The sequence below is a fragment of the Oncorhynchus mykiss genome, chromosome 30, assembly GCF_057628025.1.
Source record: "Oncorhynchus mykiss isolate SJ-2025 chromosome 30, ASM5762802v1, whole genome shotgun sequence".
In the NCBI taxonomy this organism is placed as follows: Eukaryota; Metazoa; Chordata; class Actinopteri; order Salmoniformes; family Salmonidae; genus Oncorhynchus; species Oncorhynchus mykiss.
Window position 1 is genome coordinate 31585773 of NC_143051.1, and position 27225 is coordinate 31612997.

At 45.2% G+C, this 27225-nt stretch overlaps 1 protein-coding gene across 1 annotated transcript; it reads right to left on the reverse strand.

Moving 5' to 3' along the window:
* Window positions 1-1031: 1031 nt before the first annotated feature.
* On the reverse strand, window positions 1032-26193 carry plekho1a (pleckstrin homology domain containing O1a). The gene is made up of 6 exons (XM_036971632.2): window positions 25917-26193; window positions 25140-25286; window positions 16985-17125; window positions 6718-6822; window positions 5964-6065; window positions 1032-5813 (listed from the first exon to the last, which is right to left on the reverse strand). Exons 1-6 carry the CDS (start codon window positions 25983-25985, stop codon window positions 4515-4517), a joined length of 1863 nt encoding a protein of 620 aa, XP_036827527.2. The 5' UTR covers window positions 25986-26193; the 3' UTR covers window positions 1032-4514.
* Between the last annotated feature and the right edge of the window lie 1032 nt (window positions 26194-27225).

Here is a 27225-nt window from a genome sequence, read left to right on the forward strand (position 1 = left end):
CGTTGTCATGTTATTTTTATAAGCAACCATGTGCGCGGTGCGTTCATCTGCAAAGGAACGCCGCATTAGCTTCAGAGCTTTGGTTCCTCCTATACAGCTTCTGAACGTGCCGTTGGTTAGTCATGTTGTGGTTGTAATAAGCAGGATGTATTTTTAGTGCTGTTGCTAACGTCCCTCGCTGGGCCATGACAAGGAGCAAGTTGTAACCTCCCTGCTCCAAACGAACACGTTCTCCTTCGAGGCAAGCATGGCAACGTGGAGCACTGCGTGAGGAAATTATGTTTCTCTCTCCTGCATACCAATGTTGTTGTTGGGGTCTTTTCTACATGCTGAGGCCTGATGTTGTGCTTCAGTATTCCTGCTCTTGTTGGCTCCAATAGCATACAGTAACTACCTGTCTGATGTTGTTATGTTTACTCTTACTGTACTCTAGCTGTCATTTTGCATCCATTCACATAGATAAATATGACCTATTATTATGAAGTCCTCTCCTATAGAATAAACTGATGAAAACGGGGGCCAGGCAGTAGCACTTTAGCTCCAGGCTCCAATATTACTAATGCCATAACTGGAGCGTCATTGTTAATACATTTGATTCAGTGGCCAAGCTATAGCCAGATGCTGCAAGGCTGTTGAGTCACAATGGAGCACGGAGCAGCCACTCCCCCCACATCCCACACTCATCTACCCCCCCCCACCCCCCCCAAACACACACACACACACACAAAGGGATCTGGTGATATGATTCTTCCACCGTCACATCTGCTCTGCCATACAACCTTTAAACTGTTAATCCCTCTGTTTAAACAGGGCTACTGGCAAGAACATGCAGTAACACTCCTCTAATACAAAATGGATGGGGGGTAAAATGAATTGCACAGCAGTAAAGATGGAGCCGTGAGTCACATTCGTAATAATGTATTATTAAATTTGAATACTTAATTCAGTCCTAATGGGTAAAATGACAAAAATGAAATTCTGCACCGAAGGGACTCAAACCAGTAGTTAAAAGTGATGAAAGACAAAGGGAATTCAGTGTAAATAATTTATTTCACTTATACATACATTAGTCATTTCACAATTACTGTTAATACAATCTATTTATGCAAATTGCTTGAGACATGTTAACGCCTTTTCACTTCTATCTGGCAGAGTTGCTATACGCTGGTCTATGGCTTAGCTCAGATTACAAAGCAGTGGTAGAGATCTCTTTCGTTATCAACATTAGGCCTACTATATTGCATGTTGTCATGTGCACCAAGGGCATATAATTGCTGCTGAAGGGACACATACACATAATCAAATAAACCAATAAACCGCAATCATACATGACTGATTTTAACCGAATGTAAGGTGAGCCTGGTGTAATGGAGTGATGTTTGTCCTGTCCTAGATGCACTGTGCATTTGAATTTCAACTCAGTGACCTATGAATCATGTTTTGGCAGGCAGCCAATGACATGGCGGGAAATGCTAACCATGTGACCTAACAAGGACATGATACTGAGAACATGGATTTCCACCCTTTTGGTATAAAATAGTGCAGTGTGACCAACCCATCTTCATATCTCCAAGTTTAACATCTTTGAGCCCTGAAAATGTTTCAGAAGCTTTCATTATCCCCTCTCTCATAAAATAATTGATCCTCATGAAATAATTAGTGAAAGCCTCTGAAATGTGAGATTACCCTGTGCACCTTTTTGGAAGAGACAGAAGAACTGTTGAAATCATCTGCCCACTTAATTCGAATTGCAACGAACGCTACAGAGACTCAACATGACGCCTGCAATTATAATCCCATAATAGCGTTTCTCCTCAGAAGCTGATCAGAGTTAATGAGCACTTTCTCTTGCTCTCTGCCACCGAATCACTCACATGCAGGCTTTTGTAGATCATAGAACTTCAATTAACCAAAACAATAGAGGCATTCTGAGTACAAGCAGGAGACCATGTTACATGACCAGAATAATACAAGTAAATGAAATAGAGCGAAGTGGTTAGCTACTTAATATCCTTGCAATCAAAGTGGCCTTGTGGTCCGTGAGTTTCAGCTATAAGTGTTGTTGGGAATCCAATTGGTGACATTAATCAGTTTCATTGCATGATGTAAACAGACATCTTGAGTCTGTCCCTGGAATACTATTGCTCAGTTTAGGACAGAGAAGGGATGAGGAAACAGCTCATTATCTGACACGCTCACAGTAAGAGAAAGATCGCCTTTGTATTCGGTCTCTGAGAAGACCAACAACTACAATACTAGGTTTCTGACACCAAGAGACTGGGGAAATTCTTGATGTTTGAAGGTCATTGGACTTGACTGCAAGTTGTCAATAACTGAAGCTAACCGAAAGAGAGCAATCCCAGGCAGCTTCTCCACATATGAATTTCGCAAGGAAATAATGCTCCTTATACACTGTTTCCGCTCAAACACATTCTCATTCCATTCGTCCATAATTTAAAAAAAGCATTTAATGTTTATGTTTACAGTACAAAGCATTTTCCAATGAAACCTAACCCACCTCTGGCGGATAATGCATGTAAATACACGAGCAGCATTACTTTCCCTGGTGTTGTCAGTGTTACAGAGGCACGGAAACTCTGCTCTTAGCCCTGTTAATGCCTCTCAGTCTGTCACCCACTCATCCACGAACCAGGATTGAGCCATGGTCTGCTCCTACAACCCAGAAGTCCATCCCTCCATTCACAGTGGACCACAGAGACATTGACAAAGGGAACAAAAATGAGTGCACAGAAAATATATTATGGGTTTAAGGTCCATCCAACCTATTCAAATCAGAAAGCAAACAGCAGTGATAATGAAATTATTATTTCACTACTTGCTCAACTTTATTTGACTAGTATACAGTACACTGCATTCAGAAACTATTCAGACCCCTCCACTTTTTCCACATTTTATTACGTTACAACCTTATTCTAAAATTGATTTTTTTTTAAATCATCGTCAAGCTACACACAATACCCCATAATGACAAAGCAAAAACAGGTTTTGATTTTTAAAATTAAAATAAAATAAAAAAATGAAAATATCCCATTTAGTATCCAGACCCTTTATTCAGTACTTTGTTGAAGCACCTTCGGCAGTGATTACAGCCTTGAGTCTTCTTTGGTATGACGTGACAAGCTTGGCACACCTGTATTTGGGGAGTTTCTCCCATTCTTCTCTGCAGATCCTCTCAAGCTGTGTCAGGTTGGATAGGGAGTATCGCAGTACAGCTATTTTCAGGTCTCTCCAGATATTTGTTAGATCGGGTTCAAGTCCGGGCTCTGGCCGGGCCACTCAAGGACATTCAGAGTCTTGTCCTGAAGCCACTCCTGCGTTGTCTTGGCTGTGTGCTTAGGGTCATTGTCCTGTTGGAAGGTGAACCTTCGCCCCAGTCCGAGTTCCTGAGCACTCTGGAGCAGGTTTTCATCAAGGATCTCTCTGTACTTAGCTCCATTCATCTTTCCCTCGATCCTGACTAGTCTCCCAATCCCTCCCACTAAAAAACATCCCCCAGCATGATGCTGCCACCACCATGATTCACAGTATGGATGGTGTTGGCCAGGTGATGAGCGGTGCCTGATGTGACGCTTGGCATTGGGGCCAAAGTGTTCAATCTTTGTTTCATCAGACCAGAGAATCTTGTTTCTCACGGTCTGAGAGTCCTTTAGGTGCATGTTGGCAAACTCTAAGCGTGCTGTCATGTGCCTTTTACTGATGAATGGCTTCCGTCTGGACACTACCATAAAGGCCTGATTGGTGGAGTGCTACAGAGATGGTTATTCTTCGTGAAGGTTCTCCCATCTCCACCGAGGAACTGGAGCTCTGTCAAAGTGACCAGCGGGTTCTTGGTCACCTCCCTGACCAAGGCCCTTCTCCTTCCATTGCTCCGTTTAGCCGGGCGGACAGCTCTAGGAAGAGTCTTGGTGGTTCCAAACTTCTATTTAAGAATGATGGAGGCCACTGTGTTCTTTGGGACCTTCAATGCTGCAGACATTTTTTTGGTACCCTTCCCCAGATCTGTGCCTCGACACAATCTTGCTCCTTGACCGCATGGCTTGGTTTTTGCTCTGACATACACTGTCAACTGTGGGACCTCATATAGACAGGTGTGTGCCTTTCCAAATCATGTCCAATCAATTGAGTTGACCACAGGTGGACACCAATCAAGTTGTAGAAACAAGGATGATCAACGGAAACAAGATGCACCTGAGCTCAATTTCGAGTCTCATAGCAAAAGGTCTAAATACTTATCTAAATAATACATTTGAACAATTCTCATTATTTTAGAATAAGGCTGTAACGTAACAAAATGTGGAAAAAGTGAAGGGGTCTGAATACTTTCTGAATGCAAGGATCAAGATAGGAAAGTGCAAAGGGAGCAATACAGCCTAAACGCTTTGTACTTCAACACTGGCATGTTATGACAACAAAATGTGACAAAAAATGTATTTACTCCATGCCCCTAATGCTCTTTTATTTTCTCTTTGTTTGGAGACAACCCAGCGTGCTTTTCAGCTGTGGTGGCGACAGAGGCATGCGTCCTCCAGCCTATAGTCTGGTGGCGGTGTTGGGGGACTGTCTATTGTCTTCTTTTCAGAGCGGCGGTTTAGTGACTGCGTCTGCAGCTCCTTCACCTCCTCCAGCACCTCCTTAGCCTGACGCCAGGAGGAGACGGCCTCCTGCAGAAGTCGCTCCGCCTCCGCCCGTCTACTCTCCAAATCACAGTCACTGAGAAGTGAGTGTGCACTCTTACTATGGAGTGAGTCATTACACTTCAGACGGGGCGAGTCAGCACCTTTCAGGGAAGGTGAGCCGATACTCTTCAGACTTGGGGAGTTCTTACCAATTATATTTGGTGAGTCAATACCCCTCAGAATAGTATCCTTGCTGCGAGGCGAGTCAGAACCCTTCAGACTTGATGAGTCAAAACTTTTTGAAAAGGGTGAACCAATGTTCTTGAGACGTGGGGAGTCAGAACCCTTCAGACTTGGCGAGTCTGTTTCCTTGAAACTGGAAGAATCCGAACCCTTCATACAGGGTGAGTCAGTAACCCTGAGACGGGGAGAGTTGTTACCCCTCAAATTAGGAGAGTCAGCCCTCTTTGAATGGGGTGAGTCTGTACCTTTTGAGCGGGACTTCTTGCCCTTCGTACGAGGTGAGTCTTTCCCCCTCAAACGAGGCGAGTCTTTCACCCTCAAACGAGGGGAGTCACTACTCTTACTGCGAGGTGAACCTGAGGCCCTGGAGTGAGGAGACTCAGAGCCTCTTAAATGGTACAAACGGGGTGAGTCAATGCCCTTTAGATAGGGCGAGTCTAAGCCTTTTGCACGTTGCAGTTCCTCCAATCGCATTTCTTCCAGCAGCTCCTGAGCCCTCTGCATTTTCTGGGCAATAAGACTCTGCAGTGGTCCGACAGGCTGGACAGGTTCACCTATGGGTTGAGGGTGAAGGACACCCCTGACTGGCCGCAAGGAAAGGACCTCATCCATGGAGGCGCAGCGGCTCCTACCTTGGGCACTGAACCTCTTCCCTGGTTGAGGGGTACGGGATTGAGCCTCAAGATGGTGCACCCGGTCCCAGGAGAGCTCGCTCCCGCAAGGCAGGCTGCCCGTCTTGGGTACCTTTAGGTCCTTTGTGGTGACACAGAGTTTGGAGACGTCTGTGCCAGAACGCTGACGACATGTGGTCCATTTGTCTAGGTCAACCCTGAAGTTATTTTCCCAGAAGCCTTCTTCCTCATCTTCTGGGGTGGAGTCATCTTCCTCGTGGACAAGGTCAAGGGTCAGCATTCCGTCTGATGAGGTGGATGCCTAGGGGGAGCACAAGAGAGTTTAGCATTCAACGGAACAGACCAGGATAATCCTTATAATACAAACAGTATAATTCCTTGTTTGCCTTCCAAAAATATAATATTGACTTGGAACTGAATTGTCAATGTTAGCCAAGGTAGCAACACCCACCACAGCCAAGAGATGTCCCCGGGTGGGCAAGCGCCGTGCATGGGGAATCTTGGCACGATCACGTGTAGGATGCACCAGGACACTGTCCTCTTCAATTGTAACCTAAGGAGACAATCAGAAAGAGAGAGTAATGTTTTGACAGTCAGCAAAACATAAATGTATATTTGTGGAGGGAGAGTTATGGGAATGTAATGTACAGAACATGATGTACATTAGAGTAGAGTACATTGTAGGGTGTTGACAGAGGATTCTTACTATCAGGGCGGCAGACATGATGCAGAGTTCATTCTCACTTCTTGACGAACTCTAGCTACGGTAGATGGATTTTCACCCCATAGTGTGGGATGGGGAGTGAGCCACTGTTTGATCGCGAGGCACTGGGAAAACATGCGGGCGTCGGCAGGGACGGAGCATTAACAAGGACTCTGTTCCCGATGAAGATGGATGAGTCAGCGAGATATAAACACTTTGATCTCTCATCCACGCCTGGGGAGATTGAATTTACGTGTTTCCCGTATTAATAGATGTAGGCTGTGATTTTGTCCAAATTCACCAATTTTACAGTGTGCTTAGTAACTGCAAGGTTAAACATTTTTAGGGCTGGCTGTGGGGGCATTTGGAGGTTTCATTCATAAATGTGCACGCGAGACACGCTAATGAGAGAGAAAAATAAGAAAAGCTCTAGAAAGCTGGGGAGAACTGAGAGCTAGTGAAATAGAGACAGGGAAGGGGAGGAGAAGAGTGACTGACCTACCTCATCAAAAATGCGGTTCTTGGCTTTGATGATGGCTGTATTGAGGGCATTGACCCACGACTCCTTCTCCTCGGGGCTAACAGCCAAAAACACAAGATTGGGAACCTGAAGACAAAAAGTAAAGAATCAATTGGTTGGTTGAAAGAAGATGAGAAAGTTTAGGCTACTCCACCCCTCCTTCTTAAGTGGGCACTTGCACACTCCCATCATGGATTTGAAAATAATAAATTGGTGTAAGCATTGGTTAGAGGGATTTGTGAGAGATGGAGAGGGGCACAGAAAGCTTAATTTTTTGCACTAACTCTCTTGCACTGACTCTATGCACACACACTGGACTCTACCCATACACTCACACATACTTACACTGATACCCCAACACACACATACACACACACGTGGACACATGCATACTCACACTTACCACATACACTCATTGGTCAGTTTATTAGGCACATCCATCTAGTACCAGGTCGGACGGTCCCCCTTTGCCTCTAGAACAGCCTGAATTCCTCAGGGCAAGGAAACGTTGCTCAATTGGTATCAAGTGACCTAACGTGTGCCAGGAAAACATTCCCCACACCATTACACCACCGCCACCAGTCTGTACCGTTAACACCAGGCACGATGAGGCCATGGACTCATGCTGCTTACGCCAAATCCTGACTCTGCCATCAGCATGACGCAACAGGAACTGGGATTTGTCGGACCAGGCAATGTTTTTTTACTCCTCAATTGTCCAGTGTTGGTGATCGCGCAGCCAGGTCACCTGTGATACAAGTCAGTATTCAACGTATATTCGTATCTGAGGACGTCAGGAGACAACGTGGAAACCGGCCACTAGGGGCAACAGTGAGGGTTGTCACCTTCAAGTAGGTTTCGGTTTTGCTAGGTCATTGTGGCTGGGGATGGCAGATGGGTGTAGGCACCTACCTCTGATTTCCAAGGTTGCAAGTTTGAATCCAGCGATCGAAAGTTGCTTTTGATCATTTTGTTTTAAGCTTATCCCAAACCTTAACCCTTACCGTAACCATTCGGAGTTAATGCCAAACCTTAAGAATTTGGAGGTAATGCCTGAACTTAATCCTAAACTTGCAAATTCAGAGTTAATGCCTAAACTTACCCTTAAACACTTCGAAATTTGACGTTTGGAACAACTTCGAAATTTGACGTTTGAGAAACATGAATGTCCAATTCTGATGTGAGACTGTGAGAGCTGGTAGAATTGCGTGCCCACTGGAGCCGCTTCTTCTTGTTTTTAGCTGATTGGATTATTAAATTAATAAATATTGTAAGACACCAACCATCTGCCTCCTGTGTCTGCATCTGGGTCTCGCCTTGTGCCTTGATAGTACGAACTGGCCATGACAGACCCAGCAGACTTGGACCAGCTCCGCCATGCTGTCTCCCTGCAGGGAGCCACCATTGGGAGACATCAGGAGTTGCTACAGGGCCTTTTGGAAGGGCTCAGTTCCTTGACGGAATGCCATGACCATGGGTTAAAGACTATTATGGAGCAAATCAGGGAGTTAGCTCAGAGACTGTCTGCCACCTCTGAAAAACCTCAATCACCCAGGAATTGTTTCCCTATCTGTGGTGAGTTTGTACAGCTTATCCTGACTCCCCATGAACCCCGCTTACTTCCTCCAGAGTAATATTCGGGGAATCCTGGTACCTGCCGGGGTTTCCTTTCTCAGTGCTCGCTTATTTTTGAGCTACGGCCATCTTCATTTTCTTCAGACCGATCAAAGATAGCGTGTATAATTACGCTAATGTCGGAAAGGGTGCTCTCCTGGGCTACAGCAGTTTGGGAATAACAATCTGCCATTTGCGGTCATTTGCAGGAAATCATGGCAGAGGTGAGAAAAGTTTTTGAGTCTCCGGTATCTGGAAGAAAGGCGGCCAGCAAACTGCTTGACTTACGTCAAAACTCCCGTAGTGTGGCAGACTACGCGGTGGACTTTCGACACGTTGGCCGCCGAGAGTGCCTGGAATCCGGAGTCTCTTTTTGCTACTTTTCTGCACGGATTATCTGAGGAGGTAAAGAATGAGCTAGCTGCTCGGGAACTGCCAGTGGACCTCAACTCTCTTATCGCCTTAACCACTCAAATTGATGGACGCCTAAGGGAACGCAAGAATGAGAGGTCTGGTCTCGGGCACACTCGTGCACTCGATATGGCACGTTCACCTACTATGGAAACCGGATGTCTCCGAAGGCAGCTCTTCCGAGAGGAGTTGAAGTCACCCGAGCTCTCTCGTGAATCTACGACAGGTGAGTTGGATACTCCTGAGCCTATGCAGTTGGGAAGAACTAGGCTATCAGTTTGGGAGCGCTCACGGAGGATGAATAATAACTGCTGTCTGTACTGTGGAGGGCAGGACATTTTATTGCTACCTGCCCTATTAGGAAACCCTTGTCTCAAGTGGGTACCAGTACTATGGTGAGTCAGACTGGGAGTTCCCTAATACCCATCACCCGCACACCCCTTTTTGCTCTTGTTCTGAGTTCTCATTGACACTGGGGCTGATGAATGTCTTATGGATTGCACGATAGCTTCGGATCTTGGTTTTCCCACGCAGCCTATGGATGCTAGGGCACTGGACGACCTCTCTATAGGGGAAGTCACCCATAGTACTGTGCCCGTTCAATTATGGGTTTCTGGTAACCACAGTGAGACAATACAGTTCCTCCTCATTGCATCTCCCCATGTTCCAGCTCAGCTGTTTTTGGATTTTCCTGGCTCCAAAAGCACAATCCTGTGATTGACTGGACCACAAGCTCCATCCTGGGTTGGAGCCCATTTAGCCATTTCCACTGCCTTCAAGCAGCACAGCCTTCCCCTAGTCGTCTTCCTCAGGAGGTTAGCAAGACTGTTATCCCGACGGAATACCATGACCTCCTGGAAGTGTTTAGCAAGGAACGTGCCCCTGCACAGTCCTTATGATTGTGCCATTGATCTTCTCCCTGGCACTACACCACCTTAGGGTCGGTTGAACTCTCTGTCCCGACCAGAGACCATTGCTGTGGAGGAGTATATAGATGAGTCTCTGGCCGTCCCTCCGTCTGCATCTCCTGCCGACGCAGGGTTTTTCTTTGTGGAGAAGGACAAGACCCTGCGCCCATGCATTGACTACCGAGGACTTTACGATATCACTGTCAAAAATCGTTATCCCCTACCTCTCCTTGGCGTTTGAATCTCTCCAGGGGGCTACCATGTTTTTCAAGTTGGACCTTTGGAATGCCTACCACCTGGTTCGGATACGCGAGGGCGATTTAATGGAAGACAGCCTTCAACACAGCCAGTGGACAATATGAGAAGCAGGTCATGCCATTTGGACTCACAAACACCCCCGCTGTCTTTCAGGCTTTGGTCAATGATGTGCTTCGGGACATGCTAAACTGGTTTGTGTTAGTCTACCTGGACGACATCCAGTTTTTTTTCCCGATCTGCCCAAGAACATGTACTCCACGTCAGACAGGTCCTTCAGCGCCTCCTGGAGAACTGTTTGTGAAAGCCGAAAAGTGTGAGTTCCACGCTCTTCTATCACCTTTCTGGGATATGTCATGGCTGAGGGAAATGTTCAGATGGATTCTGGAAAGGTGAAAGCAGTGGTGGATTGGCCTCAACCAACATCCAGGGTGCAGCTGCAACTGTTTCTTGGTTGTGCAAACTTTTACAGCCATTTCATTCGGGAATACAGCACCCTGGCGGCCCACCTCTCGGCACTCACCTCCCCCAAGGTACCGTTCAAATGGTCTCCAGCTGTCGAACAAAGCCTTTGTGGACCTGAAGCATCGGTTCACAAGAGCACCCATCCGCATCCATCCGGACCCCTTGTGTCAATTTGTGGTGGAAGTGGATGCTTCAGATGTTGGAGAGGGGGCCATACTGTCACAGCGATCTGCCCGGGACCAGAAGCTTCATCCCCTTGGGTTGTGCCGTGGCGGAGATCTTTGTGGGCTATACTCGGCCTTGTCTCAGGATGGTAAGTGGTGGTTGAAGATATCCCTGGTGTGGGGGCTGTGCTTTGGCAAAGTGGGTGGGGTTATATCCTGCCTGTTTGGCCCTGTCCGGGGGTATCGTCGGATGGGGCCACAGTGTCTCCCGACCCCTCCTGTCTCAGCCTCCAGTATTTATGCTGCAGTAGTTTATGTGTCGGGGGACTAGGGTCAGCCTGTTATATCTGGAGTATTTCTCCTGTCTTATCCGGTGTCCTGTGTGAATTTAAGTATGCTACCTCTAATTCTCTCTCTTTCATTCTTTCTCAGAGGACCTGAGCCCTAGGACAATGCCTCAGGACCTCCTGGCCTGATGACTCCTTGCTGTACCCAGTCCACCTGGCCGTGCTGCTGCTCCAGTTTCAACTGTTCTGCTTGCGGCTATGGAACCCTGACCTGTTCACCGGACGTGCTACCTGTCCCAGACCTGCTGTTTTCAACTCTCTAGAGAAAGCAGGAGTGGTAGAGATACTTTGAATGATCGGCTATGAAAAGCCATTTACTCCTGAGGTGCTGACCTGTTGCACCCTCGACAACCACTGTGATTATTATTATTTGACCCTGCTGGTCATCTATGAACATTTGAACATCTTGGTCATGTTCTGTTATAATCTCCACCTGGCACAGCCAGAAGAGGACTGGCCACCCCTCATAGCCTGGTTCCTCTCTAGGTTTCTTCCTAGGTTCTGGCCTTTCTAGGGAGTTTTTCCTGGCCACCGTGCTTCTACACCTGCATTGCTTGCTGTTTGGGGTTTTAGGCTGGGTTTCTGTACAGGAATGTGTGACATCAGCTGATGTAAGAAGGGCTTTATAATTATAAATACATTTGATTTGATCCCTGTGCTTTCTTGTCCCAACGTCTCAGTCCTGCTGAGAGGAACTACGATGTTGGCAACCGAGAACTCCTGCCGGTGAAAATGTCGTCGGAGGAGTCGAGGCACTGGCTGGAAGGATCAGAACAGCCATTCCTGGTCTGGACCGACCATAAAAATGTGGAATATCACCGTTCAGCCAAGCGCCTCAACTCAAGGCAGGCCCGGTGGGCCCTCCTGTTTACCAGATTAAACTTGAACCTTTCCTACTGTCCAGGGTCTAAAAATGTGAAGCCTGATGCTCTCTCCCGCCTATACAGTTCCTCTGCCACACGCTCTACTTTCGAAACCATTCTCCCTATCTCATGCCTTGCTGCCACCGTGGATTGGGGTATTGAAAACCTGATTCGCGAGGCGCAACGCTCCCAGCCTGGACCTGAAGGGGGCCCGGCTAACCGGCTGTTTGTCCCTAACCCAGTCTGGTCCCGGATCCAGGAATGGGCTCATTCCTCCAGGCTGACCTGTCATCCAGGGTCCTGTCGTACACTAGCCTTCCTTCGACAACGTTTCAGGTGGCCCACAATGGTCCCTGATGTCTCTGCCTTTGTCACCGCATGCACTGTGTGTGCTCAAAAAATGTAAACCTTTCCCCGGTTCTCCAAGGCCACCCATTTCACCCTCTCCCCAAACGACCTTCTGCCAAGGAGATGGCCCAGCTTATGGTGCAGCATGTCTTCCGGATCCATGGACTCCCGGTAGACATGGTCTCCGATCAGGGTCCTCAGTTCTCATCTCAGTTCTGGAAGGCATTCTGCACCCTTATTGGGCCGTCAGCCAGCCTGTCATCCGGATTCCATCCCCAAACTAACGGTCAGTCGGAGCGAGCCAACCAAGACCTGGAGACCACCTTAAGGTGCCTGGTCTCAACCAACCCCACTACCTGGAGCCGTCAACTGGTCTGGGTGGGGTATGCCCGGAACACTCTTCCCAGTTCTGCCAAGGTACTCTCCCCTGGAGAAGAGTCGAGTGCTCCATGGGGTATCAGCCTCCACTCTTCCCTGAACAAGAGCAGGAGGTCAGCGTACCCTTGGCCCAGATGTTTGTCCACCACTGTCGACGTACCTGGAGAAGAGCCAGGGCGGCTATTCTCAAGACCAACTCCAGGTATAGTCGACAAGCGGACCGTCGCCGGACCCAAGCTCCCTGCTACCACATTGGGCAGAGGGTATGGCTTTCCACTCGGGATCTGCTCCTTCCACTCGGGATCTGCCCCTATGTCTCACTGTCCTTTGTCTACTGTCTCCAGGCCCATCCCTCCCCCCCAGGTTATAGGTGGCCAGCCAGCGTATATGGTGAGATGCCTCCTGAAGGTTTGACCGCAGGGCAGGCGTTTCCAGTACCTGGTTGACTGGGAGGGTTATGACCTGGAGGAGAGGTGCTGGGTCCCTGCTAAAGACATCTTGGACCCGGCCCTCATCGCTGATTTACACTACCGACACCCTGGTCAGCCAGTTATGCGCCAGGTGGCGGGACTGTCATGCCCTGATCTGTTTCACCTGTTCCTGTGATTGTCTCTACCCCCTCCAGGTGTCACTTATTTTCCCCAGTGTATTTATCCCTGTGTTTCCTGTCTCTCTGTGCCAGTTTGTCTTGTATGTTAGTCAAGTCAACCAGCGTGTTTTTCCCGTTCTCCTTTTGCTATTCTCTTTTTGATAGTCTTCCCGGTTTTGATCCCTGCCTGACTCTGGACTACTTTCCCGCCTGCCTGATCATCCTGCGTCCCCTGGCCTTGATTCTGCATGCCCTTCAGTACCTTTTGGACTCCGAACTGGTTTTGACCCTTTTGCTGGTCCACAACCATTCTCTTGCCCCACCCTTTTGGATTAATAAATATTGTAAGACTCCAACCATCTGCCTCCTGTGTCTGCATGTGGATCTTGCCTTGTATCATGATACTGATAGGAGTGGAACCCGATGTGGTTGTCTGCGGCAATAGCCCATCTGTGACAAGGACAGGCGAGTTGTGCGTTCCGAGATGCCGTTCTGCACCCCACTGCCCCATTATTTGCGACCCTCCTGTTAGCTTGCACAATTCTTGGCATTCTCCTTCGACTTCTCATCAACAAGCTGTTTTTGTTTGTTGCACCATTCTTGGTAAACCCTAGACACTGTCGTCCATGAAAAGCCTAGGAGGCCAGTCAGTTCTGAGATAGTGGAACCGGTGCATGTGACTCCATTTTTGTTAACTGGGTGATGTACCTAATAAACTGCCAACTGAGTGTACGCTGCTGCTACTGTCTATTATTATGTTGCCTAGTCACTTTACCCCTACCTACATGTACATAGCTACCTCAATTACATCGTACCCCTGCACCTCGACTTGGTACTGGTACTCCCTGTATATAGCCATGTTATTTTGACTTGCCCTGCCTACACCCGCCCCTCTGGAAACCTCTTTGTTAAGGTTTATGTGTGTGTCGTGCTTATGTTTGCAATACTGACAACAAAGTTTGTATATGTGGATAATGTATTTTGTGTAAAACATATAAATAGTGGCAGGGTCTACAGGAAATCCCGGACTACAAGAAGAAAACCAGCCACGTCACGGACACCGACGTCACGCTTCCAGACAAACTAAACACCTCTTTGAGGATAATACAGTGCCACCATCTAACAAGAACTGTGCCCCCTCCTACCCCCCTACCCACTCTCCTTCTCCGTGGCCGACGTGAGTAAAACATTTAAACATGTTAACCCTCACAAGGCTGCTGGCCCAGATGGCATCCCTAGCCGCGTCCTCAGAGTATGCGCAGACCAGATGACTGGTATGTTTACGGACATATTCAATCGCTTCCTATCCCAGTCTGCTGTCCCCACATGCTTCAAGATGGCCACCATTGTTCCTGTACCCAAGAAGGCAAAGATAACTGAACTAAATGACTACCGCCCAGTAGCACTCATTTCTGTCATCATGAAGTGCTTTGGGAGACTAGTCAAGGATCATATCACCTCCACCTTACCGGCCACCCTAGACCCACTTCAGTTTGCATACCGCCCTAACAGGTTTACAGACGACGCAATCGCCATCACACTGCCCTATCCCGTCTGGACAAGAGGAATACCTATGCCAGAATGCTGTTCATTGTCTACAGCTCAGCATTCAACACCATAGTACCCTCCAAGCGCATCATCAAGCTGGAGGCCCTGGGTCTCAGGCCCACCCTGTGCAATTGGGTCCTGGACTTTCTGACGGTCCGCCCCCAGGTGGTGAAGGTAGGAAACAACATCTCCACCTCGCTGACCCTCAAAACTGGGACCCCGCTAGGGTGCGGGTTCAGGAGGTTGAAGAAATGTGGCTTGTCACCCAAAACTCTGACAAAGTTTTACAGATCCATATTTGAGAGCATCCTGTCGGGCTGTATCACAGCCTGGTACGGCAACTGCTCCACCCTCAACTGCAAGGCTGTCCAGAGGGTGGTGAGGTCTGCACAACGCATCACCAGGGGAAAACTACCTGCCCTCCATGACACCTATAGCACCAGATGTCACAGGAAGGCAAAAAAGATAATCAAAGACAACAACCACCTGAGCCACTGCCTGTTCACACCGCTATCATCTTAAGGCCATCATACTGCTAAACAGCAATCACTAACAGAGAGGTTGCTGCCTACATGGAGACCCAATCAATGGGCACTTTAATAAATGGATCACTAGTCACTTTTAAACAATGCCACTTTAAATAATGCCACTTTAATAATGTTTACATAGCTTATATTACTCATTTCATATGTACATACTGTATTTTATGCCATCTATTGCACCTTGCCTATGCCGCTCAGCCATTGCTCATCCATATATTTATATGTACATATTCTCATTCCCCCTTTAGATTTGTGTGTATTAGGTAGTTGTTGTGGAATTGTTAGATCACGTGTTAGATATTACTGCACTGTCGGAACCAGAAGCACAAGCATTTCGCTACACTCGCATTAACATCTGCTAACCATGTGTATGTGACTAATACAATTTGATTTGATGTAGCCTATTACCCCCTGAAAAAGAACATGAAATCCTGCTTACGCTTACTGATGCATGGAATGCAATAGTTTGAACAGATTTGTGTACAACATGAAGTTTGTAGGCTACACCAGCAGAGAAGCAGTCAGCACAGCACCTACGTAGGTACCGGAGTGTGCACAGCAGAAAACAAGGTCTGAGGTTAACACAGGCTTAGGAGATCTTATACATTTTTGGTCTATGAGATAATATCAGTCCGTTAACATGACCTCCTATGAATTATGAAGCCTTTAAGTGCTTTTTTTTTAAATGACATAAATGCTTCAAAATCTCCTACGCCTGTGTTTACCACAGACCTTATTTTCGGCATTTATCCAAAAACGCCATTCATTTTCCCAAAGGCTTTGTCCAATGAACCATGGCGGAATTAGTGCCTAGATAAAGACGCCATTACTATTTATCTCTATTGGGATACAAAAACTCAGTATCCGTAGCCACTCCATTATCTTTAACTCTGCTTTGTTGGGAAAGGACTTGTATAAGTAAGTATTTCACTGTAAGTCTACACCTGTTGTATATGAAACATGTACATTTGATTGTTTTGATTTGAGCTTGTACTTTATGTCTCATACTCTCTCTTTATAGAGAACCACAAACTATGTCTGATGATAAGCTTGTACTTTATGTCTCATACTCTCTCTTTATAGAGAACCACAAACTATGTCTGATGATAAGCTTGTACTTTGTCTCATACTCTCTCTTTATAGAGAACCACAAACTATGTCTGACGATAAGCTTGTACTTTGTCTCATACTCTCTCTTTATAGAGAACCACAAACTATGTCTGATGATAAGCTTGTACTTTATGTCTCATACTCTCTCTTTATAGAGAACCACAAACTATGTCTGATGATAAGCTTGTACTTTATGTCTCATACTCTCTCTTTATAGAAAACCACAAACTATGTATGATGATAAGCTTGTACTTTGTCTCATACTCTCTCTTTATAGAGAACCACAAACTATGTCTGATGATAAGCTTGTACTTTATGTCTCATACTCTCTCTTTATAGAAAACCACAAACTATGTATGATGATAAGCTTGTACTTTGTCTCATACTCTCTCTTTATAGAAAACCACAAACTATGTCTGATGATAAGCTTGTACTTTGTCTCATACTCTCTCTTTATAGAAAACCACAAACTATGTCTGATGATAAGCTTGTACTTTGTCTCATACTCTCTCTTTATAGAAAACCAAAAGATATGTCTGACGATAAGCTTGCCTCAAGTTTCAGTTTTTAACAAAAGAAAACTTCAAATGCATTTTCAGCTAAAATCAACACCTGCAGTAAGAACTTCCCACTGAGGCCTACACACCCCAGGCCCAGTGCAGCCTCCCTGCCTGACTCCTTCACTCTCCCTGGGAAGAAGGACTCACTATATTCCCAGGCTGCTTGCAGCGGAGCAGGGTGAACCTGCTGTGGTTCTTCTTACTGCGGCTCTTGGCCTTGCGCAGCTCCTCAGAGCGTTCGTAGTCAGCCAGGTCAAACAACTCCTGGACTTTCCTCTCATCCTTCACCTGGAAACACACAGAGAAAACAGGAGGTAGTTACAACTCAGGTCTGTACATCTGTGCAAGATGGCACTGGCAAATGAGCTTTGTCAATTTGTTTTGAACCTTAAACCATCTGTCTACCACAAAAATAGACCCACACACACACACACACACACACACACACACACACACACACACACACACACACACACACAGAGAGAGAGAACAACCTACTGTGCATTACAGCAGGACATCTTGAGTTTAACCCAAGGGAAAATACTAATTACCACTCTCTGCTATCCAGCAGCTTTCGACAGCACAGAGACACACCACGGTGCCTGGATAAAACTCAGCCGTTTGAAATAAAACCTTTTCTCACATTCGTATCATCCATTATTTTAGGATGTTAATGAGGTTTCAAATGGAATTATCTTGCATATCAGGCCTTTACATGCCCATACAGAAGATCTTCTGTAGTTGTAATGAAGGTATTTTAAGGATATGTCCAAATGTCTATAAAAAAAAATCCATTGCAGGCCTGATGTTACCATGTTATGATCATACTTTTACCCAGAGCATTGAAAAATGTGTTTATTTTCAAAAACCTGCTTCCCAATGCCACCAAAACGCAATAGCCAGAAAAAATAGGTAGGTAGGAAACTGTAGTCTTGGAGCAGGTGTTCATGTGTTACTCCTCTGTCTCCCATTATTGGTCTTGTTGCCCCGCCGCAAAGTGTATAATTTAAACGCAGATCAATTGTAATCAACAGTGCTGGGGCAGAGACATCGACCCCTCCATTCAGCCTGACTGACAGGTCAATGGTGGTGGGACCTCTCAGAGGGCCCCATTAGCTTCAACACAGCAACAGGATCACGGGGGGTCATGGTGTGTGTGTGTGTGTGTGTGTGTGTGTGTGTGTGTGTGTGTGTGTGTGTGTGTGTGTGTGTGTGTGTGTGTGTGTGTGTGTGTGTGTGTGTGTGTGTGTGTGTGTGTGTGTGTTTGGAGGGGTTGGGGGGTTGGTTATTGACATGGATACAAGTCTACGTGTAGGTCTGTTGTGAGAACCGAAGGAGACGCAGAGATACATGGTTGAACGCCATTGGTACACACAGCAATGGTGTGTGGGGGTGGATGTGACTGTGTGTTGGGAAGGGGCAGGGGCGTTCCACTTTCATCTGGATAAATAGAGCCGCGCATCAGAGGAATCTTCCGACTTTAGAACGAGACACGGAGCCACTCTGTGATCAAAGAAACAACCACATACAGTATAATTAAATAATGTGTCTCAGCCTCGTATCAACCCCCATTAAACCACAAGCAGCCTGAAATCCACTTGTTAGGGCTGTTATTAGTTGTGTCCTACATTTGATACAGTATATGAGGACAATACATACATCAGTGTAGTCCAATTTCTTCCTGACAAAACACAGATCCAAACTGTACCCCACCGCATGTTGCTACACATTCATTAACCACCCAAATTGCATTTAAAATGTAAAAGATAAACAAGAGCTGTATGTGTGTGCGTGCATGTCTGCAGTGTGTGTGTGTGAGAGAGAGAGAGAGAGAGACAGAGAGAGACAAAGACAGAAAGCGAGAGAGACAGGGAGAGAGAGACAGAGAGAGACAGAGAGAGACGGAGAGAGAGAGAGACAGAGAGACAGAGAGAGACAGAGAGAAAGAGAGACAGAGAGAGAGACAGAGAGAGAGGGAGAGAGAGAGACAGGAAGAGAGAGACAGGAAGAGAGAGACAGAGAGGGAGAGAGAGAGACAGGGAGAGGGAGAGAGAGACAGAGAGACAGACAGAGAGACAGAGAGAGACAGAGAGAGAGAGAGAGAGACAGACAGAGAGAGAGACACACAGAGAGAGAGAGAGAGAGACATAGAGAGAGAGACAGAGAGAGAGAGAGACAGAGAGAGACAGAGAGAGAGAGAGAGGCTCACAACTATAATATGGGGCAAAAGAAGCCCTGAGGATCCATTCTGGAACGCCCACCATCCCATCAATATTTCACTCCCCTCCTGCTACGTATATGGAAAAGCAGAGTTGGGGGTGGTAGTGGGGGTAAAATACCCACCACTAAGAATAACCCAGCAACATACCGCCGTGAAACGCAAAAATAGAGAAAGTCTATACTAGCCGGCAGAAGCCCATCAAACAGTACAGTGCAAGGAAAAACCCTAGAGCGAATGGAAAGGCGATGTCCGGTTGGTCACACTCCAAAATCTGGTTGACATGCCGTTAATACCCTGTAATCAAGCCCTAGAGAGGTTATGTTTATATAAACCAGGTTGGAATTAAGAGGGGAAGTGGATTAAAATCCTATTTTCAATCAGTGCGGAAAATGTGATGTAGTTTAGAGCTGGGGAGTATAAAGAGGCTGGTTTATTTATAATATAATACTATAAATATGATATTCCCCAGAACTGACCAGTAGGCTTTCCTGAAATAACTAGCATAACAAGTATGGAAAGCTAAACCACCATGGCCTCCCTGCACCAATCACACAGCTTTATTACATTGACCATGTGGTATGCTTGACCAGTCATCTTGCACTATTTCCAAATTACAGTACATACGGGTTTCACCGACAAGCCAGTTCTCCACTGATCACGTTGATCCGTTGGACCAGTAACAACACTTGTGTGGTCCTTGACCAATTTTAGAGGTTTGTTAGTCCAATTTTATGCTAGGCTCCTCCAGTCACAGGGCTCCTGTTATCAATCCACAAAACTTGGTCACACATTCGCCGTCTATGCCAATCCCATTGCAACAGTATCTGTAAACTACATCAATCACAAAGACCTTGACCAACTACAAAACACTTTGCCCAACTGCGTCAACACATTTCTTCCATGCATGGCCTAAAATGTTACCTAAAGTAGCCCCTGGTCTAGGTTATACAGTGTCTGACGAATACAGGCTTCACTCTCTCGCTCTAAATCCTGTTTTGTTGGAGTGTCCTCATTCATAAGCCGGGCACGTCACCATTGAGAACCATAAAGACTTTTCTCTCTCTCTTTCTATATATATATATATATATATATATATATATATATATATATATATATATATATATATATATGGGTGGAACTCCCAGCAGTTATTCACATAGATCATAGATGTAGTGTTTGAGTGGAAGCACTTTGAGCATTCTACAGGAGCATCTCTGTCTGCACGTGTAAAGCCTCCTATCATCACAAGACTTGAGAAGAGAACAGAGAGTTCTCTTATGAAAGATGTATGATGTGTGTAACCTGCAGCCAATAGCACAGCAGTACGATAAGAGCAGAGCAATATGCAGGGGTGATATCCTCGGAGCAGACAGGACACACTCCTCTGCACAGGAACACACGCCTCCATGGCATACACTCTCAGCACTATTCTCAACTATGACAACATACTGTGCACTTTTCATACACAACACATGGCCTTCTATGGAGGAACAGGCCTCCATGTAACTCACGCGTCTATGCAGTTCATGTGTTGTGTACTGCATGTTCTTACAGCGTGTCTGTCTGGCCAGCCAATTAAGGCTCTCAGAGCTATGGCTCTGTAGACTATTATGGGAAGCTTGAGCTGACGATGATAAAGAAAATGATTAAAAATCCTGGTTTTGCACAGATTTTCACTGTGAGCAGTAGCTGAGTCGGCATATTACGAAAAATAAGCCGCAGTTAGCGGGCTCTTTGAGATGATGGAACTTTTAATGATAACTTGACATTTTCAACATAAAAATACTGTAGCTGTTCCTTGAGTAATTTCCCCTGACACGACTAAGTAACCGGCAGGCGATGAAATCCAATAGTCTTAAAATGATCTTTGTGCTCTGCGCCCAAGTCTTGTGGTAGCGCTACTGACCTCCAGATTATATGCCCTCCAGCGGCAGGAGTTCTCTCTCTGAACTTCCCTCTAAAATATCACCTTTCCTTCACAATAAAAGCATAAGAAAATAAGACAGGAGAACAGATATGTTTGTGCTCTTCTTAGTGGTCAAAGGATGAAGTAAATTTGAATCATCTGGGGTAACTGGGGTAAATCATCAGCAGTTAACTTCTCAAAGTCCCAGTTGCATGGTTGCAAATCCTCTTGGAGAATCTCTCACACATCGAACTGGTGTCACGTGTGAGGATGCTTAGAGGTAATAGAGCAACATACAGTGGGGCAAAAAAATATTTAGTCAGCCACCAATTGTGCAAGTTCTCCCACCTAAAAAGATGAGAGAGGCCTGTAATTTTCATCATAGGTACACTTCAACTATGACAGACAAAATGAGGAGAAAAAATGCAGAAAATAACATTGTAGGATTTTTAATGAATTTATTTGCAAATTATGGTGGAAAATAAGTATTTGATCACCTACAAACAAGCAAGAATTCTGTCTCTCACAGACCTGTAACTTGTTCTTTAAGAGGCTCCTCTGTCCTCCACTCGTTACCTGTATTAATGGAACCTGTTTGAACTTGTTATTAGTATAAAAGACACCTGTCCACAACCTCAAACAGTCACACTCCAAACTCCACTATGGCCAAGACCAAAGAGCTGTCAAAGGACACCAAATTGTAGACCTGCACCAGGCTGGGAAGACTGAGTGTGCAATAGGTAAGCAGCTTGGTTTGAAGAAATCAATTGTGGGAGCAATTATTAGGAAATGGAAGACATACAAGACCACTGATAATCTCCCTTGATCTGGGGCTCCACGCAAGATCTCACCCCGTGGGGTCAAAATGATCACAAGAACGGTGAGGAAAAATCCCAGAACCACACGGGGGGACCTAGTGAATGACCTGCAGAGAGCTGGGACCAAGGTAACAAAGCCTACCATCAGTAACACACTACGCCGCCAGGGACTCAAATCTTGCAGTGCCAGATGTGTCCCCCTGCTTAAGCCAGTACATGTCCAGGCCCGTCTGAAGTTTGCTAGAGAGCATTTGGATGATCCAGAAGAAGATTGGGAGAATGTCATGTGGTCAGATGAAAACAAAATATAACTTTTTGGTAAAAAAAGAATGCTGAGTACAGGTCTGTACATATGAGTACAAAGAATGCTGAGTTGCATCCAAAGAACACCATACCTACTGTGAAGCATGGGGGTGGAAACATCCTGCTTTGGGGCTGTTTTTCTGCAAATGGACCAGGACGACTGATCTGTGTAAAGAAAATAATGAATGGGGCCATGTATCATGAGATTTTGAGTGAAAACCTCCTTCCATCAGCAAGGGCATTGAAGATGAAACGTGGCTGGGTCTTTCAGCATGACAATGATCCCAAACACACCGCCCGTGCAACGAAGGAGTGGCTTCGTAAGAAGCATTTCAAGGTCCTGGAGTGGCCTAGCCAGTCTCCAGATCTCAACCCCATAGAAAATCTTTGGAGGGAGTTGAAAGTCCGTGTTGCCCAGCAATAGCCCCAAAACATCACTGCTCTAGAGGAGATCTGCATGGAAGAATGGGCCCAAATACCAGCAACAGTGTGAGAAAACCTTGTGAAGACTTACAGAAAACATTTGACTTCTGTCATTGCCAACAAAGGGTATTTAACAAAGTATTGAGATAAACTTTTGTTATTGACCATAATTTGCAAATAAATTCATTAAAAATCCTACAATGTGATTTTCTGGATTTTTTTCTCTCATTTTGTCTGTCATAGTTGAAGTGTACCTATGATGAAAATTACAGGCCTCTCTCATATTTTTAAGTGGGAGAACTTGCACAATTGGTGGCTGACTAAATACTTTTTTGCCCCACTGTATCTACTTACTGCCCTTCCCTAGTTTATGTAGCTAATCTTATGAGTTAGCAGACAATTTGATACTATCAATGCCAGTTTGCACACTCATGCCACAATTCAATCAATTGCAGATAGAATTCAACCTCCATGTTGGTCACGTCTTAACGCAAGTGTTTAACAGCCGCAGGCTGTATATTTTGTGGATATTAATGCTTGAGTATGTTGATTCCAAACCACACCTGACATGAAATACAGAATAATTTTTCAAAGTGAACCCACAGTATGATTTTCCTTCATCTGTGATTGATAAAAAATGATTGAGGCAATTCATTCAGTGAATATGGGTCAACAACATAATTTGTGCACAAACTCGCTAACGACATGATATCACTCAATGTCTAAAAAACATTAAATCAAACTCAAAGATGGGAGTTTTAGATGAAAGACTATCCCGGGGCCCCATGAGGTGGTTCGGCTGTGGTTACGCCGAGCGTCAGAGATGCACGTCTCTGTGTTCTTTTTAGCCTTCTGGCCTACTTCATGAATAGCGTGCCTGTCTTTTCAAAGTTCTCATTTGAATAACGCACCACCATTAATCAAGTGGTTAAGAAGTTGCAGCAGAGCACATAACACACGCAAGTACACGCAGGTCAAATAGTTCTCACTGGGGTTGCAGTTACCTTCACCTGACAAATAGGTAGCACACCACTTACCAATATACACGATATAACAATGGCTCCTTAACAAACATTGAATGGTATGTGTAAAACGAACAATAGGTGCGTTACATAAAATAACTATAAAATCCAACAAATTACAGAACATGTGTGAGAGACGCGATAATGAGAGAAAGAGAACAACGCTGAACTGATGCGTTCTGTTCCACAGGTGAACTCATTACAAAGCAACTGAACCTCAGCTGAGTGTGTGTGTGTGTGTGTGTGTGTGTGTGTGTGTGTGTGTGTGTGTGTGTGTGTGTGTGTGTGTGTGTGTGTGTGTGTGTGTGTGTGTGTGTGTGTGTGTGTGTGTGTGTGTGTGTGTGTGTGTATAAACGGTAGGGTTGGGGGGTTGGAGGCCTTAGATGCTTGGGGGTCCTCAGGCACAGCGTGAGGCGCAGCTGTGTCAACCGTGGTGTTTTCAGTTTCTGACACGTGTTTGTTGCTCATCCAGCAGGCTGTAAGGGAGTGCAGCACAGATGAAAAAAAATAATTTTAAAACTCTGGTTCTAAAAGGATCGGGGAAACTGGCATTGCGTGCAGCTGGAGCCCTGAGTCCCACTCTCTCTTTCATTAGAGCAATAGAGAGATGCAGCCCTTATGTGGAACTTTCATTCAGCTGTTCTGGGAATCCTTTCCAGGAATCATTTAAAGGGCATTATTCAGCTTTCAGAAAGACATGTGCCCTCTCAGCTGTCAGTAGCATCAATCTCCATGGTTACTGCTTGTGGGAGGAGTATTGAAACAGCGACATCAAACAGAATCTGACCCTCCTCCAAAAAAGAAGAGAATACAGAAATGGACAGGTGATTCTGTCCACGCCCTGTCCTTGGTGATGGTTCAATGCCTTTCGACAGAATACAGTAGATGAAGGGTGTGAATTCGCTACAGCTCAAGGTTTAACATCTGGGTCATGTGATCTTGAAACTTGTGCTGATAATGAGGCTGTTCACTGGAACCTTTCATGTCATAAAAGCACTTGGACATAAGCCATTACATTCAGCCAAACAAAATAGTTATATTTCTACGCCATGGCCAAAACCTTGTTCTATTGTAACGGACAGTATTCTACATTTTCCCAACGATGCTACTGAGTCACCAATGGCCATAGTTGTACCCACTAGGCACACACTGGTTGAATCAACTTTGTTTCCACAACATTTTAATTAAATGATTTTGAACCAATGTGGAATAGACGTTGAATTTACTTCTGTGCCCAGTGGGTATTTTGTTGACCTCAAAAGTTGGGCATGTTTGAGCCAGTGAAAGTAACCCGAATTCAGCGCATAATGTTTTTTTGCTTGCATGGTGATTTGTGCTGAGATTTGACAATTTAGCCTATTTATTTTCAACAGCCAAGGAAATTCAGTCAGATTTGATCCCCTTTCCATGGCGAGCCTCGATTTCCAGACTTATAACAATAGCTGGTTTTCAAAACTTAAGGAATCTTGGTTAAATTTGTTGTTGGAAACAACAGACCAACAGGTCTGACAGGTTGACAGGTTACATGAAAGGCGACAGACAGACAGACAGACAGACAGACAGAATTACAGCCTACACATGCTATTGGAGGTAAAAGAGAAGTGCGTACCTCTTTCTCGGAGATGTACAGATGGTCTCCTCTCAGTATCACGAAACGGTTTTTCCATATTTCCCTAAAAATCCCTTTACCACAGAACTTGCGGATCCAGCCGACTTTGTCTGGCTGCGATGACAGCTGGTTGACATCTTGGGGACCCTGCATGTTCAAAGTGGAATAAATCCGTTAAAACCTAGTTAAGTTTACGTAACAAGATGTTCGCGAGAGTTCTGAGAAAATAAGAGCTCTTTCAAAGGCAAATGCATTTTCAATCTCATTCTCAGTAAGACATAGGAACTAAGAGTCTCCTCGCGTCTTTCCCCAAAAATGATAACGGTGCGCTCTTCTGTGCGTTACATTTAAATGCAGGTCTTATACCATCCAGGGTGTGGCAAATAAAATATATGAAAGCTACCAACCGATACAGCACAACGAGCATCTGGCAATGGTACACTAATAACAAGAAAACACATTGTACTCTTTCTTCACTGGAAGATTGAAGCCGTATGTTGAGGAAATTCGTACAAGCAAACTGATAGGCTACACAGTGAATGTGGCACGCGTAAGGAGGTGCCAAAAGACCATTGTTTAGGAATTATAGGCTATCAAATGTGTGATCTAGACAATGTGTGTGATATTGCCGCCAATGTGAGCTGTGGTATCAAAGCGCGCATAATGCCCGATTCTGGGCAAAGAACCAGTTATATCCTAGAAAATGTATAGCCTAATGCAAAGATGCATGACCAAAAAATATGCACCCAATACTTGAAGAAAAAAGCTATATCTTACCCGTTTGGCTAAATTGCTCTTCTTCATAATGACAGAATCACTTTTGTGGATGTGAGTCAGGGAGTTCATCCAGTTTCAAGTATTTTCCTTTCTTTCTAATAAGATCTTTTTTAAAAACGAATAAACTGTCTTTCCCTTTCTTCTACTGCCCCAATATGTCGTAATAACGGTGTATATTCTTAATTTCGATGACGCGGTCAGGTCGTGCACTGTCCGTTATTACGAGACGGTGGCATCGTCCCTCCACCTCTGTAGGTAGGCTACACTGATCTCGAACAAGCGGGCTGAAAGGGTATTCCCGTTACTATAGCGCTCGACAGCTCCATCTATTGCGCTGTCGGCGTGATGTCACCAAGACGGCTGATGTCAAATTGCTCGTCGTTTAGGAAAATAGCAGAGCAAGGGTCAGTTGAGAGGAAGCCAACAATAACCTGCCCATATAGGGGCCTATAAACAAAAATCCACAATTTATATCATTATGAGAATGATTTTATATGCCATTATTGATTTTCGATAGAACCTATACATTATTGTAATAATTAGGACTACTAGATTTATCCATCAAACCAAGAGGATGAGAGGGGAGGTTAACCCAAAATATTTCAATTTGAACCATATTACAGAGGAGAAGGTGAGTATTTGGGGACCTTGAAAATAAAGGAGAGCAGCACACTCTAGGAGCTCAGATGCAAAAATATAATATCCAACGTTTCGACAGCCAAGCTGTCTTCATCAGGGCATGATGAAGACAGCTTGGCTGTCGAAAAGTTGGATATTACATTTTTGCATCTGAGCTCCTAGAGTGTGCTGCTCTCCTTTATTTCCTAGAGTGTGCTGCTCTCCTTTATATTCACGTTTTCTACTCCGCTAGCCAGCACCTCGCCTAAATAGGTGTGCGTTTCTTTTTCTTCTAGAGTATTTGGGGATATAATCTATTCTTTCTATTCTATTTCTATGATGAGTATTTGGGGACCAACAAAGAAATATAATTTATTATTTCTATTCTATTTCTATGGTGATTATTTGGGGACCAACATAGAAATATAATCTATTCTTTCTGTAATATTTCTAGGAGACCACAAAGTTTTATCTCATGTTGGAGATGTTTAAATGACTGTTACATGCACTACAGACAGTAGGCTAGTGCAGTCGTGGCCAAAAGTTTTGAGAATGACACAAATATTAATTTTCACAAAGCCTGTTGCCTCAGTTTGTATGATGGCAATTTGCATATACTCCAGAATGTTATGACGAGTGATCAGATTAATTGCAATTAATTGCAAAGTCCCTCTTTGCCATGCAAATGAAC

Excerpts from the sequence above, each read along its gene's own strand:
- plekho1a (XM_036971632.2), bottom strand. The coding sequence starts at position 25,985 with ATGAACTCCCTGACTCACATCCACAAAAGTGATTCTGTCATTATGAAG. Across the intron at positions 25,287-25,916 it reads AGAGCAATTTAGCCAAACGG|GGTCCCCAAGATGTCAACCA; the intron begins GTAAGATATAGC and ends TTGAACATGCAG. Across the intron at positions 6,066-6,717 it reads AGAACCGCATTTTTGATGAG|GTTACAATTGAAGAGGACAG; the intron begins GTAGGTCAGTCA and ends TTGTCTCCTTAG.